The sequence below is a fragment of the Tribolium castaneum genome, chromosome 7 (assembly GCF_031307605.1).
Source record: "Tribolium castaneum strain GA2 chromosome 7, icTriCast1.1, whole genome shotgun sequence".
NCBI lineage: Eukaryota > Metazoa > Arthropoda > Insecta > Coleoptera > Tenebrionidae > Tribolium > Tribolium castaneum.
The window spans coordinates 2,589,716-2,603,647 of NC_087400.1; the positions used below are offsets into that span (position 1 = coordinate 2,589,716).

The 13,932-nt window shown below is 30.2% G+C and overlaps 2 protein-coding genes across 2 annotated transcripts in view; one reads left to right on the forward strand and one right to left on the reverse strand.

Moving 5' to 3' along the window:
• Window positions 1-951: 951 nt before the first annotated feature.
• Window positions 952-13,932, reverse strand: part of Ance-3 — a 40,761-nt gene continuing 27,780 nt past the window's right edge. The window contains exons 9-10 of the mRNA NM_001170772.1: window positions 7,797-7,937; window positions 952-1,299 (exon numbers count right to left, since the gene is read on the reverse strand). Coding sequence (NP_001164243.1) covers window positions 999-1,299; window positions 7,797-7,937 — 442 coding nt within the window. The 3' untranslated portion in view covers window positions 952-998. The remainder of the gene's footprint in view (window positions 1,300-7,796; window positions 7,938-13,932) is intronic.
• On the forward strand, window positions 8,037-10,388 carry LOC657696 (skin secretory protein xP2). Its single transcript, XM_961775.4, has 2 exons — window positions 8,037-8,170; window positions 9,242-10,388. Exons 1-2 carry the CDS (start codon window positions 8,159-8,161, stop codon window positions 10,271-10,273), a joined length of 1,044 nt encoding a protein of 347 aa, XP_966868.1. The 5' UTR covers window positions 8,037-8,158; the 3' UTR covers window positions 10,274-10,388.

Consider the following 13,932-nt stretch of genomic DNA (forward strand, 5'->3'; position numbering starts at 1 on the left):
AAATGAATGTGTCACAGCATGGTAATGCTACAATGCAAATGGACAGTCTTGTCGCCGAAAGATACCCCCGACAGTTGTTTACACACAGACAAAATCCCAACTCAATATCTTGAAAACCAAGCACACTGCGATTTTTTAATCGTGTGCCTGCAGACGCACAAAATTGTAGAAAAAATTCAATAACTTCTGAACGGTTGAAGCAAATTGCAAAAACTAAACTGATTTATAAAGCCTAAAAAGTGCAAAATTAAATATGTACAAATATACAGGGGGTGCCTTTAAAAAAACTATGTTATAAGCTGCACTATAAAAATGAAACACTCTGTATAAGGCAAAATAATTTTGGAACGTACATTTGCAGTGCCATTTGATTCATTTCGATATCTTTGACAGTGCAGAAGCACTCGAGCACGCTCTTATTATTGACTCACTCTGTATACTGTTTTTGAATTTTGTATTTTAAAAAATTTGCATACTTGATTATTTTTTCATCAAAGTAATAGTATAATTTTTTTTAAATTTTTTTGTTTATTTTTCTGTTCTTCTGCCATGCAATCGTTACTTTATTACGAAACTATTCTCTTATTTAGATTTTTTTAATACTTTCTTTATATTCTCCATCTCTAGGTTTTAAGAATGAAAAATTGTAAAAATTGAAGGTTCTTTCTTATTTCTAAAATTTTACGCTTCCAAAGACCTCATAGAAATTATGCTTTAAAATAATTAACTATTTACAATTTACAATTTTTGTATTTATCAGAAAAATGTAATCAATTATCGCCCACAATTAAATTTTGCTTAATTTGTGAAAGTGTAAATAATTGCAAGCACTTTAGCAATCGACGCCACTTTCTTGCTCTAATCGTTGTTTTAGGACTTTTAACGAACTATTTACTATCCTAATTGAAACGACAAACACTCGTATTAAAAAACTTTATTCAAAAAAAAAAATACTTAAAATATTTACATTACACGCCCACTAGAATTAATTACAATAATCATGTCATTACATACACCAGTAACGCAACCACAAACGTAACCGTAAGCGGCTTCCGTGTGAACCCCCCATTATAAAACCCACCATACACTTGCAAGCCGGCCGTTTCGATGCTCTGCTTGCAATAATCGCCGTCGTAAAGCCACCCGACGAACTCCTGAGTCCTGAGATTCTCGTTCCTGAGCCAGTCCTCCAGAGGCCGGAAGTACTCGCGCATTGCGCTTCCGTCGAGTCTTGTCTCGCCCGTGGTTTGGTACAAGACCTCCTTCCATGGCAGCGAGGAGCCTTTTTCCATCATTTGTCTGTGGAAATTCGGGTCAATTATTGCACGTCAAGGCTTTTTTTACGAAACAAAGCGCTTGTGTTGGGCCAAAATGGTGCATAAGTAATATCCTGGTGACTTTCAACAAGGAACTTGATCGCTTTTTTGTGGGGAAAAATGCCGAACCTTGAGGTTCGATGACAATAATGTCGAGTGGTGAGAGGCGGATTGCAAGGTCTGAAAGGAATTGGGTGCAGATTGACGACGGTTGTGAAGAATTAAGTAAGCGGGCGAGACAAATGGAGAGCGATTTGTTTCGATGATAATTGGCTTGATTTGATTAGGGACTGATTTAAAAAAAATTGGACAAGTTGTAGTTGGAGAAGAAAATTAGAAAAAAAAAGAAAAATAAACCATAAAATTTTTGAGAATTTTTGTATTTACCTATTTTTCTATCTTTATGTTTACGTTTTTACTAAGAGAAAAAATTAGCAAATTTTTAAATGCGTCTGTTTTTTAATTTAAGTTTTTTCATCATTTTTCCTTTTTTACCTACTATTTTTCTAACTACGTTTTTTTAACTTATTTTTATCACTCACTCGTCTTTCTTTTTTTTTCACGAAATTTATTCCAGTTATAGAATTTTTTGTTTTTCTATCTGAAGTACATTTTTAATCTTTCTTAGTAGAAACTTTTTGATTCACTTAAGATGTCTCTCTTTGTAGACTTGAGTTTCTTTTTCTGTTTCTTTTTTTATTGTTTTCCGCCTTGTAATCGTTACTTTGGTGTCTTTGTTTCTACTTTTCTGTGTGTTTTTCTGTCTTAAAACGCTCAAGTTTGAGTTAAAGTTAGAGTTAAGTACATATATAATTTATGTTCTTCTTTTTTTCTCTTTGTCTACCTTTTTTGCTATTATCTTAAAAAAATTTTCCTTTGCATAGTTCAGGTTAAATTTATTAAAACAACGATAAATAAGTCTTTAGATTCTGAAATGTCTTTATAAAGTCTTAAATTTTTCTGTCTTTTTCTTTTTTCTTATCGCCTTTATGTTTTCTTTCTGTCTTGTTTTTGTTTGTTAGTCTGTTTTTTTGTAGTCTTCTTTTTTGTTTATATTTAACAATATTGTTTATATTGTTTAATACTTAAATTAAGTATTTTTACGTTTGTTCACTTCAGGTTAAGTTTATTCTGTCTTTATTTTTTTAATCGTGTTTATGTTTCCTAATGTCTTTATTTCTGTTTTTCTTAGTGTTTTTCCTCTTTTTTGTTTTTCTGCCTTAATATGCTTAAACTTGAGTTAATTCGAAAAAAGATAGTTAAATGCTGATTTAATTTGTTTCTTCTTTCTTTTTTCTTGTCGTCTTTTTGTTTTCTTTCTGCCTTGTTTTTGTTTGTTAGTCGGTTTTTTTCCTCTTAAATTAAATGTTTTTATGTTTGTTCGTTCACTTCAGGTTAAGTTTATTCTATCTTAATTTTTTTAATCGTCTTTATGTTTCTTACTGTTTTTGTTTCTGCTTTTCTTAGTGTCTTTCCTCTTTTTTGTTTTTCTGCCTTATAATGCTTAAGCTTGAGTTAATTCGAATAAAGATAATTAAATGCTGATTTAATTTGTTTCTTCTTCTTCTTTTTTTTTATCGTCTTTTTGTTTTCTTTTATTTGTTAGTCTGTATTTTTGCAGTCTTCTTTTTTGTTTATCGTCTTAAACTAAATATTTTTACGTTTGTTCGCTTCAGGTTAAGTTTATTCTGTCTTTATTTTTTTTATCGTCTTTATGTTTCTTACTGTCTTTGTTTCTGCCTTTCTTAGTGTCTTTCCTCTTTTTTGTTTTTCTGCCTTAAAATGCTTAAGTTTGAGTTAATGTAAAAGATAGTTAAATGCAGATTTAATTTGTTTCTTCTTCTTTTCTTTTTTCTTGTCGTCTTTTTGTTTTCTTTCTGCCTTGTTTTTGTTTGTTAGTCTGTTTTTTTGCACTCTTCTTTTTTTTCGTCTTAAATTAAATGTTTTTTATGTTTGTTCGTTCACTTCAGGTTAAGTCTATTCTATCTTAATTTTTTTAATCGTCTTTATGTTTCTTACTGTTTTTGTTTCTGCTTTTCTTAGTGTCTTTCCTCTTTTTTGTTTTTCTGCCTTAAAATGCTTAAGCTTGAGTTAATGTAAAAGATAGTTAAATGCAGATTTAATTTGTTTCTTCTTTTTTTTTCTTATTGTATTTTTGTTTTCTTTTGTTTGTTAGTATGTTTTTTTGCAGTCTTCTTTTTTGTTTATCGTCTTAAAATAAGTATTTTTACGTTTGTTCACTTCAGGTTAAGTTTATTCTGTCTTTATTTTTTTAATCGTCTTTATGTTTCTTAATGTCTTTGTTTCTGCTTTTCTTAGTGTCTTTCCTCTTTTTTGTTTTTCTGCCTTAAAATGCTTAAGTTTGAGTTAATGTAAAAGATAGTTAAATGCAGATTTAATTTGTTTCTTCCTCTTTTTTCTTTTGTCTATCTTCTTTTTTTGCTTTTTTCTTCGAATTTTTTTTCCTTTGTATAATTCAAGGTGCGTTTATTAAAACATTAATAAGTAAGATTTTAGATTCTTAAGTTGTCTCTTTTTATAGTCTTTAGATTTTCTCTCTTTCCTTCTTCTTATCGTTTTTCTGTTTTTTTTCTGTCATTGTTTATTGTTTTTCTGTTTCCTGGCCTGTCAGTTTTAGTCTTTCTTTTTTTTTTTCTTTTAAATTAAGTATTTTTACGTTTGTTTACTTGAGATTTCGTTTATATATTTATTTATGTATTTCTGTTTCTACTTTTATTCGTGATTTTCCTCTCTTTTGTTTTTCTATCGAAAAATTCGTAAGTTAGAAATAATTCGAGTAAAGACGGTTAAGTACAGCTTTAATTTGCCTTTTTTTTTGCTTTTTTTCTCAGAATTTTTTCTGTTGCGATTATTAAAACATTAATATTAAGTTTTTAGATTCTTAAGATGTCTTTTCTCTTTGAGTTTTTTTCTCTCTTTTTTTTATCGTCTTTCTACTTTCTTTGCATTTTTACAGACTTCCTCATTATTTTTTTTTATATTTTTGTTTTAAGTATTTTTACGTTGCTCTATGTTTCTTACTGTCTTTGTTTCTGTTTTACTTTTTCGTTTTTTTTTTTTTATTAAATACTTAAGTTTGATTTAATTAGAATAAAGAGAAAAATAGTAATTCATGTTTTTGTTTTTTTGTTTATATTTTTTCTTTTTTTTTGGATCTATCTCAGAATTCTTTTGCTTTTGTAGAATAATAAGTAATTTTTTTGGTTTTTAAGAAGTCTCTCTTTCCATTTTTTTACTATTTTAGTTTCTATCTTTCTACTAGCCAATTTTTTTTATTTTTTTTTTTCGTTTTTCTATCTTATTTTTTTTAGGGGTTTAAACTATTTAAAAATTCTAATTATTATAGAGAAATATATCGTTCAACTGTTATTGCAGTAGTACCGACTAGAAAAAATCCCGCCACCTGAGTTTTTTGATAAAAATTAAAAGTTTTGCTTTGATTGAACTTGAGTAGCAGTGATGCCAACCAAATCGGTGCAAAGTTTACTACGATTTTAACTTGGCCTAGATTACTGATCCATTTGAATTAATTAACCGTTGCATAATATAATTACAAGTTTCACTAGAAAAAATTCGATTGAATCATTTCGTGAATCGGTGAAAATTCCAAAGATGCACTCGAGTGAATTGGCGAAATTTTTCAAATAAAAATTTTTCACTTACGTAATAAGCGTTACGTTCCAGGTCAAATAATTACACACGATGGGCACTGAAAGTAGAATAGTTGACTTCTTTCACTTTTACATAAAATTCAGGTTTTGACAGCTTGAGCAAAACAACAATTAATTATCGCTCTTGACACTTTATTTTTTCATATCTGGTACCAACCATCTAGCCTTGCTTTGAGATCGTGTCTAGGAGCTTTCACGTCGAAATTGATGGGTTATCACCCATTGGGCAACAATTGCAACAGTTGGCTTGGCTTCCGGTTGCTTCGAAAAATTATATCACGAGCGCCCAAGGGCGCAAGTGATAATAAAACACCTCAAATCTATTGCGAAGCTGATTCTTATGAATGTGAAATATTTGGGTTACCGTAATAGGAAAGTTTGGAATTTTTAATTAGCTCATTCAGCGCAACTGCACTGGGAAATTGGATGAGGTTTGTGCAACTGAGAGGAAAATAACTGCAATTATTAAGTCGTTAGAAAATTTGGACAAGCAATGACAAAACGAGGCGTGTTTCAAACTTTTTTGAAATGTTTTAAAAAAATATATTTTACGTTAGCACTTTTTCCTTACTTTTTGTTATTTTTCAGTGATTATATTTATTTTTCAGTAAAATGATGAAATAAATACAAACTCTAAGTTATAATACGTCTAATTCCGACATCTACACAATGTCCCCATTGTCCACTTTGTCCCCACTTCCCCTAGCATTTGATGCCATTTCTGTTATTAGCAAAATTTGACTTTTGATATTTTGTACGCGTTATATAGACCCTAAAACGATTTTTAGAAAATATTTTTGATTATACAGAGTGTTTCAAAAAATTATTTTGTCACTATAATATTCTTTTTATGGCAAGTTATTATTGGATGAAGTTTGTGCAAATGAGGAGAAAATAACTGCAATTATTTCGTCGTTAGAAAAATTGGACAAACAATGACAAAACGAGGCATGTTTCAAACTTTTTTGAAATGTTTTAAAAAAATCTATATTCCGTTAGCACTTTTTCTTTACTTTTTGTTATTTTTCAGTGATTATATTTATTTTTCAGTAAAATGATGAAATAAATACAAACTCTAGGTTATAATATGTCTAATTCCGACATCTATACAATGTCCCCATTGTCCACTTTGTCCCCACTTCCCCTAGCATTTGATGCCATTTCTGCTATTAGTAAAATTTGACTTTTGATATTTTGTACGCGTTATTTAGACCCTAAAACGATTTTTAGAAAATATTTTTGATTATACAGAGTGTTCCAAAAAATTATTTTGTCACTATAATATTTGTTTATGGCAATTTATTATTGGATGAGGTTTGTGCAACTGAAAGGAAAATGACTGCAATTATTAAGTCGTTAGAAAATTTGGACAAACAATGACAAAATGAGGCGTGTTTCAAACTTTTTTGAAATGTTTTAAAAAATATATATATTCCGTTAGCACTTTTTCCTTATTTTTTGTTATTTTTCAGTGATTATATTTATTTTTCAGTAAAATGATGAAATAAATACAAACTCTAGGTTATAATACGTCTAATTCCGACATCTACACAATGTCTCCATTGTCCACTTTGTCCCCACTTCCCCTAGCATTTGATGCCATTTCTGTTATTAGTAAAATTTGACTTTTGATATTTTGTACGCGTTATATAAACCCTAAAAGGTATTTTTAGAAAATATTTTTGATTATACAGAGTGTTCCAAAAAATTATTTTGTCACTATAATATTCTTTTTATGGCAAGTTATTATTGAATGAGGTTTGTGCAAATGAGGGAAAAATAACTGAAATTATTAAGTCGTTAGAAAATTTGGACAAACAATGACAAAACGAAACGTGTTTCAAACTTTTTTGAAATGTTTTAAAATATATATATATATATATATATATATATATATTCCGTTAGCACTTTTTCCTTACTTTTTGTTATTTTTCAGTGATTATATTTATTTTTCAGTAAAATGATAAAATAAATACAAACTCTAGGTTATAATACGTCTAATTCCGACATCTACACAATGTCCCCATTGTCCACTTTGTCCCCACTTCCCCTAGCATTTGATGCCATTTCTGTTATTAGTAAAATTGGACTTTTGATATTTTGTACGTGTTATTTAAACCCTAGAGCGTATTTTAAGAAAATATTTTTGATTATACAGAGTGTTCCAAAAAAGTATTTTGTCATTATAATATTTTTTTAACGACAAGTTATTATTTTTTTGTGTTTATTAAAATCTAGCTTCTTACATGTCCTTAAAGTTTTTTTGAAATCGGTTCAAGGATTACTTGGAAAAAATAAAAATCAAAAAAAATTTTTTTTTATTTTTTGGTTTACAAATTTATAAAAAATAGAAACAGTGCTTTTTGATGACATTATTACTAGGTGCGTGTTGAACAAGGTCTAAGAGACCTATTAATTAAGTTTGATTGATCCGAATTACTACAGGGTGTTTAAAATTTACTTTTTTAAAGTTTTTGAGACACACTGTATGATAAAAAAAGTGGAACTACAGTAGACCCCGATTTTTAATTAGCAAAATTAATTAAAAATAAATAATAGGATTGTTCAACAAGCCTTAATTAAATCAAAATGTTAATGAATTCAAACTATTCAATTATCCAAATAAATTCAAAATTTGCAAAACTGCGTTCGATTTTTTCTTATTTATGAATAATAAATGAAAAAATCTTGCATGTTTGCGAAAAAAATGTCACTCGTTGTCCCGGATTCGTTCAAGGGTAACGTATTTTAAATTTCCTCATTAAGAAAAAAAAAAACAAAAACTTACGTCAAGATGCGCCCAGCTTCCTTGCTCCTGTAGATATCACATTTATGGAGTGGCCTCGAAACATCAGCCGGATCATACTGTCCTGCGGCCCTGCACAACGCCCTGTATATCTGGAACTGCAGCAGCGTGCTCACAAAGTACCTGAAAATGGCCAAGTTTAAGGCCTCACAACAAGCAGACAGCAAGCAAAACGTAAACGTATTCCCAACGTTACGTAAAGGCCACACTTTCTCACACACAGAGGGAGAAGACTTTACACAATAATGTGGTGGAAAGTCCGTTCGCGATATAAAAGTGACTCAAAGTCCCCAAACATCATCCAGTTCTTTGTGAACTAACGGAACTATTCGACGCCAACCAAGATGAAGCCCTTGGTGAGTGAGGTGTAGTGAAGTGAAGTGATTATCAGTGATCTTGTCCACGACCATTTAATTAACTCTTAATTTTTTTACTATTTAATGGACGCGAAGTGACTTTTTCGGCAATTAAATAGTCGTGGGCAACGCTATTACTCACTCGGCTGCGGCTCGTTGCCCAAAACAAAAAATATCAAAACACTTAAAGCACGGTTCCATTAAAAAAAATTAAGTTTTATTTTACAAAACTGTCAAATTTTTATAATTTTTTTTATTAATTTTTTTCTTACCCATAATATTTCTATTTTTTTTTGTATTCTTAACAATTTAAATTAATTTTTTCACTCTCAAATTGCTTTGTATTGAATCTACTAAATAGAAAACGCTTCATAAGTCAATTCTTTTCATTTTTTATTTTTCGATTTTTTTTTGTTTTTGTTTTGTTAGAATAATCCACAAATTTTTTATATTCTTTTAAAAATTTTAAAAATTGCTTTTTAAAGTTCTATCTTCTAATTAAAAAATGCTTCATAAGTAAATTTTTTCAAATTTTTTTTTTATTTTTTGTTTTTTTTTTAATTTTTTTGTTTTATTTGTTTTCTTGTTCTAATTTAGTTAAAATAATCATATAATAATATAAAATAAATATCTTTTACGGTATATTAACAATTTATACGAATTTTTTCGTTTTTACATCGGATTGCTTTCTTACTGATAAGTTCAACCAACTGGAAAACATTTTTGTGTAAGAATTAGATGATTTTGCCAATTTTTTTTAGTTGTTATTTAAGATAAGTATTTTTTTATTATATTTTTATAGTTATTTAACAATTTAGATTGATTTTTGTCAAAGTTCTACTCATTATTAACGATTTATCAGTGAACAAAATAAGAACAAACGAATTTTTCGATCAAATTTTTGATTGAAATGGCTTTATAAACGACTACATCAAAATTTTCTATAATTTATAAAACCAAATTAAAGCCAATTTTTGATTTGCTTCAAAATGATGTTTTGTAAATTTGGGACCGAGCCGAAGGCGAGTGTTGTAACTCTATAACTACATACTAATTTTCGCCTTTCTCCAGCTTTTACTGGCGATCTTAGTCCTTGCTGTCACAGCAGAGGAGAAGATCAAAGAGGAGAAAAAACAAACCAAGCGTGGATTACTGAGCCTGGGTTATGGGTATGGTAGTGACATTGACCATGGCTACCTTGTGGGAGCCGGTGGTCATGGCTTAGGCCTTTCTGGACTTTCTGGACTTTCATACGGCTATGGACCCATCGACTTGGGCCACTCGACCGCAATTGAAAAAACCATCACCTTGGTTAAAGGGGTACCAGTACCATACCCCGTCGAGAAACACATTCCATACCCCGTCGAAAAACACATCCCTTACCCCGTCAAAGTACCCGTACCCCAACCCTACCCTGTTGAGAAACACGTGCCTTACCCAGTCAAAGTTCCCGTCAAGGTTCCCGTTCCCGTACCCCAACCCTACCCCGTTGAGAAAATCGTACATGTTCCGGTTAAAGTACCAGTTGATCGTCCCTACCCCGTTAAGGTGCTCGTACCCCAGCCGTACCCAGTCGAGAAACATGTCCCATACCCCGTGAAAGTACCAGTACCCCAGCCCTACCCCGTCGAGAAACACGTTCCATACCCAGTTAAGGTACCAGTGCACGTACCCCAACCCTACCCCGTGGTGAAACACGTCCCGTACCCCGTTAAAGTACCAGTGGACAGGCCCTACCCCGTCCATGTACCCCAGCCCTACCCCGTCCATATTGAGAAGAAGATCGCGGTACCGGTCGAGAAGTTGGTACCGTACCCCGTTAAGGTTCCCGTTGATCGTCCCGTTGCCGTTCCGGTACCTAAGCCATACCCCGTTGAGGTTAAAGTACCCGTTCCCGCACCGTACCCCGTGGAGAAACCGGTTCCCTACCCCGTTGAAAAACCGGTTCCTTACCCGGTGAAGATCGCAGTTGAGAGGCCAGTGCCGTACCCGGTGGTTAAGCCAGTGGCGTACGAGGTGGAGAGACCGGTTCCCGTTCCCGTTAAGGTTCCCGTTGCCGTTCCCGTCCACGGCCACTACCACCACCACGTCGACCACTACTAGTGATCCACACTGTGTGTGTGTTTATTTATCTCCGTTTATAAATACTTATTCTCGTTATTTATAAAATGCCAAATTAGTTACTTATATTTTTCTTTAATAAATAATTTAATTTCTATTGAGTGTCTTATTGCGTTGTGTTATGAGACAATGGCGGGATTGCATGCCGGGGATTTCCGGTGTGGTAACAGGGGCAGAAAAATTTCACTTGACGTAATATAACGCTGGGAAAAATTCAAATAATTAGCGATAATTTAGCGAAATTGAATAACAACTTTCCGTTTTACAAACAAATTCAATCGAACGAAAATCTGAGATGTTATCGCTCTACTTGTGAAAGCATTAAAGGTCAAGTGCTGAATTAGGATTACAAAATGTGGCGCTAATTATCCGCAATTTAAATATATGTTAATCAGATTAGTTTGCATAAAAAATTGCTAAAACTTTAATTTGCGCAAGTGTGTATGAAGTAAGTTGGATTAAAAGTGAATAAATTTGTAATTAACGGCGCTTATCACACCGATAGTTGGGAAAATTGTGTAAAAGTGGAAAAATTACATCATACTGGCGCAAAATTTCACGAAAAGTGCTTTAATTAAGAAAAAATTTGAATTTTTTAAATAAACTTTTTAATAGTTTTTATTAATAGTACAACACTCGGCTCCGCCTCGAGCTATAACCTCATTTCAATTACAGTTGGTATTGAAATAACAATGTCGCCTAAAGCTGTCATATTTGTCTAAACTTTAGCAAATGGAAAATTTTAGAATTTTTTGTCAATATTTTATTTTGAAAAATATAGAATCAAAAATTATAAAATGTTAGAACTTGGGTTTAAAATACTATTATTGAAGAAAAATACACGAAACCGAGTCGACTGCTGTAATTAGGCAATCAATGCAATAATTAAAAAAAAAAAACATAAAATCAGCAAAGTGAAAAAAAAAATTAAAAAATATATTTACGACAATTAAAATTGTTGACAATAATTAGAAACATTCTTTATAAAAAGGCAAAATTTAATAGTTATATTATTCAGACTTAAGTTTCCACCGAAATTTAAGCCCAAAAAAAACTGAAATAATTTGGCAACGTCGCAACCGATATATAGTTGGGAAAATTGTGTAAAAGTGGAAAAATTACATCATACTGGCGCAAAATTTCAAGAAAAGTGCTTTAATTAAGAAAAAATTTGAATTTTTTAAATAAACTTTTTAATAGTTTTTATTAATAGTACAACACTCGGCTCCGCCTCGAGCTATAACCTCATTTCAATTACAGTTGGTATTGAAATAACAATGTCGCCTAAAGCTGTCATATTTGTCTAAACTTTAGCAAATGGAGAATTTTAGAATTTTTTGTCAATATTTTATTTTGAAAAATATAGAATCAAAAATTATAAAATGTTAGAACTTGGGTTTAAAATACTATTATTGAAGAAAAATACACGAAACCGAGTCGACTGCTGTAATTAGGCAATCAATGCAATAATTAAAAAAAAAAACATAAAATCAGCAAAGTGAAAAAAAAAATTAAAAAATATATTTACGACAATTAAAATTGTTGACAATAATCAGAAACATTCTTTATAAAAAGGCAAAATTTAATAGTTATATTATTCAAACTTAAGTTTCCACCGAAATTTAAGCCAAAAAAACAGAAATAATTTGGCAACGTCGCAACCGATATATGTATTAGCCGTTTCAAGACTATAAAAACACCAAGGTCGCAGTTTTACCGAATTATTTTCTTAAATAAGTTTGATAAAATTGTAAAACAAATATGATTTAAAAAAAAAAATCAGATAATTCAGAGAGTAAATGCGACGTTGGCAATTTTATAGTTTTGAAACAGCAAATATGTCAAAATAAGTATTTTTACAAAAAGCTTAATAATTTTGCAATATTGTGACTGTAATCTTAAAAAAAATGGTAAAAACTGTTAAATTTTTTGAAAAAATTTTGATTAATTAATTAAATTATTAAATCTAGATAATTAACAAAGGTAGGTTTTTTAAGAAAAAAAAAAAATTAAGTACAAATCATTTTGTTTTATGTAATTTAAAATGAGTTAAATAAGTTTCATTATTATTATTTAAATATGAATGTATAAAATATTAGAAAAAGTAATATTTTTTTTTATTTTTGTACCAAAAAATTGACCCAACTTTAATTTTTCGGACACAATTTATATTAACAGTTAGATGAAAACTATATGCAACACATTTATCGCACGAGTGTTTACACACATTTTTTGCTCTAATTAGTATATATTTTTAGAAGACAATAAATTAGTAGCAGTTTGACAAGTATTTATAACTAAAACCGACTATTTAATTAAGAGAAATGTCACAAGAAATTAATTATAATAATTAATTTGTCATATGATTTAATTAAAGAGCAAAATTGCCTGAAATGATTAATCTATCAAGTGTGCATTAATACAAAAGGTCACTAGATCAAAAAATTTGCAATTAAATAATTCAAAATTTTACTCAAAAAAAATACAAAAATTAAAAAAAAAATTTATTCGATAACACATAATACAAGCCTTCGGTAAATTGGGTTGCATACAAATCCACATTTAACTGAAGAAAAAAAATAATTATTTTAAAAATTAAAACAGTAGACATAATAATTGCTCATGACTTAAACATCTCTTAAAAATGCCCCGTTTAAAAGTGTAACGACTTTGGTTGAATATTTTAATTAAATTTTAATTGAGAGCCAGTCATACATATTTATAACAAAATGAGAATAGTTTTTTTGAATGAAAAAACCACTTTGTTATGCCATTCACCACGCGACAATAATTTCCACAAGTAATAACACTTATCTCGCGTGCTTTCATCGATTAAGCTAATAAACCATTTTTTACATAACATACTATTAATTGTATGTGCAAGCAACAGGTGGAAAGAAACAAACACTCATATCCTTTACGTTATTCAAATCAATTGTAATTTTATCCTCGAAAATTCCGAGTAAAACACATGCATTTCAAGCCAAAACGTGACCGAATGTTCATAAATTTTCTCGAAAAAAACACATACAGAAATTTAAATGAAAGTAGAACCGGTAACGGAGAAGTAAAAGCATTTTATCACACGAGTACTCAAAAATGGATTTTTTTCAAGTGGAGAAATATTAATTGTAATGAAGATAGGATGCGTTTCTACTTTCTATCGAGATACAAATCGAGCCAGTGACTTGATACATTTCGATCGCAGGACAGAGTGTAAACAATATGCTAATGAGGCGATTATTTGACAAGTGGAATGTTTGGAAGTCGAGCGGAAGAATAATAAAAAAATATTTTTTTACGGAACTTCAAGATGTTTTATGATTTTGCTATTTTATTCAGTTGTAGGAAACACTCTGTATGATAGCGACACACATGCAAAATATTATTTTTCTGTTGTTAAAACTTTTTTTTCGAGAATTTTGAACAATCTGACAACGCCGCAAGTAAAATATTTTGAAAACATTTAAGTGAATTGTAAAAATAAAACACTCTGTATATAGCTAAAAAGCATACGAAATTAAACCTAAAATACAACTATATTTGTTGAAAAAGTAACGAGTCTGATTGTTTGAAAAAACACCCTGTATAGTAGAATAAGACGAGCAGTATACCAAATAATAACCAAAAAAAATAATAAA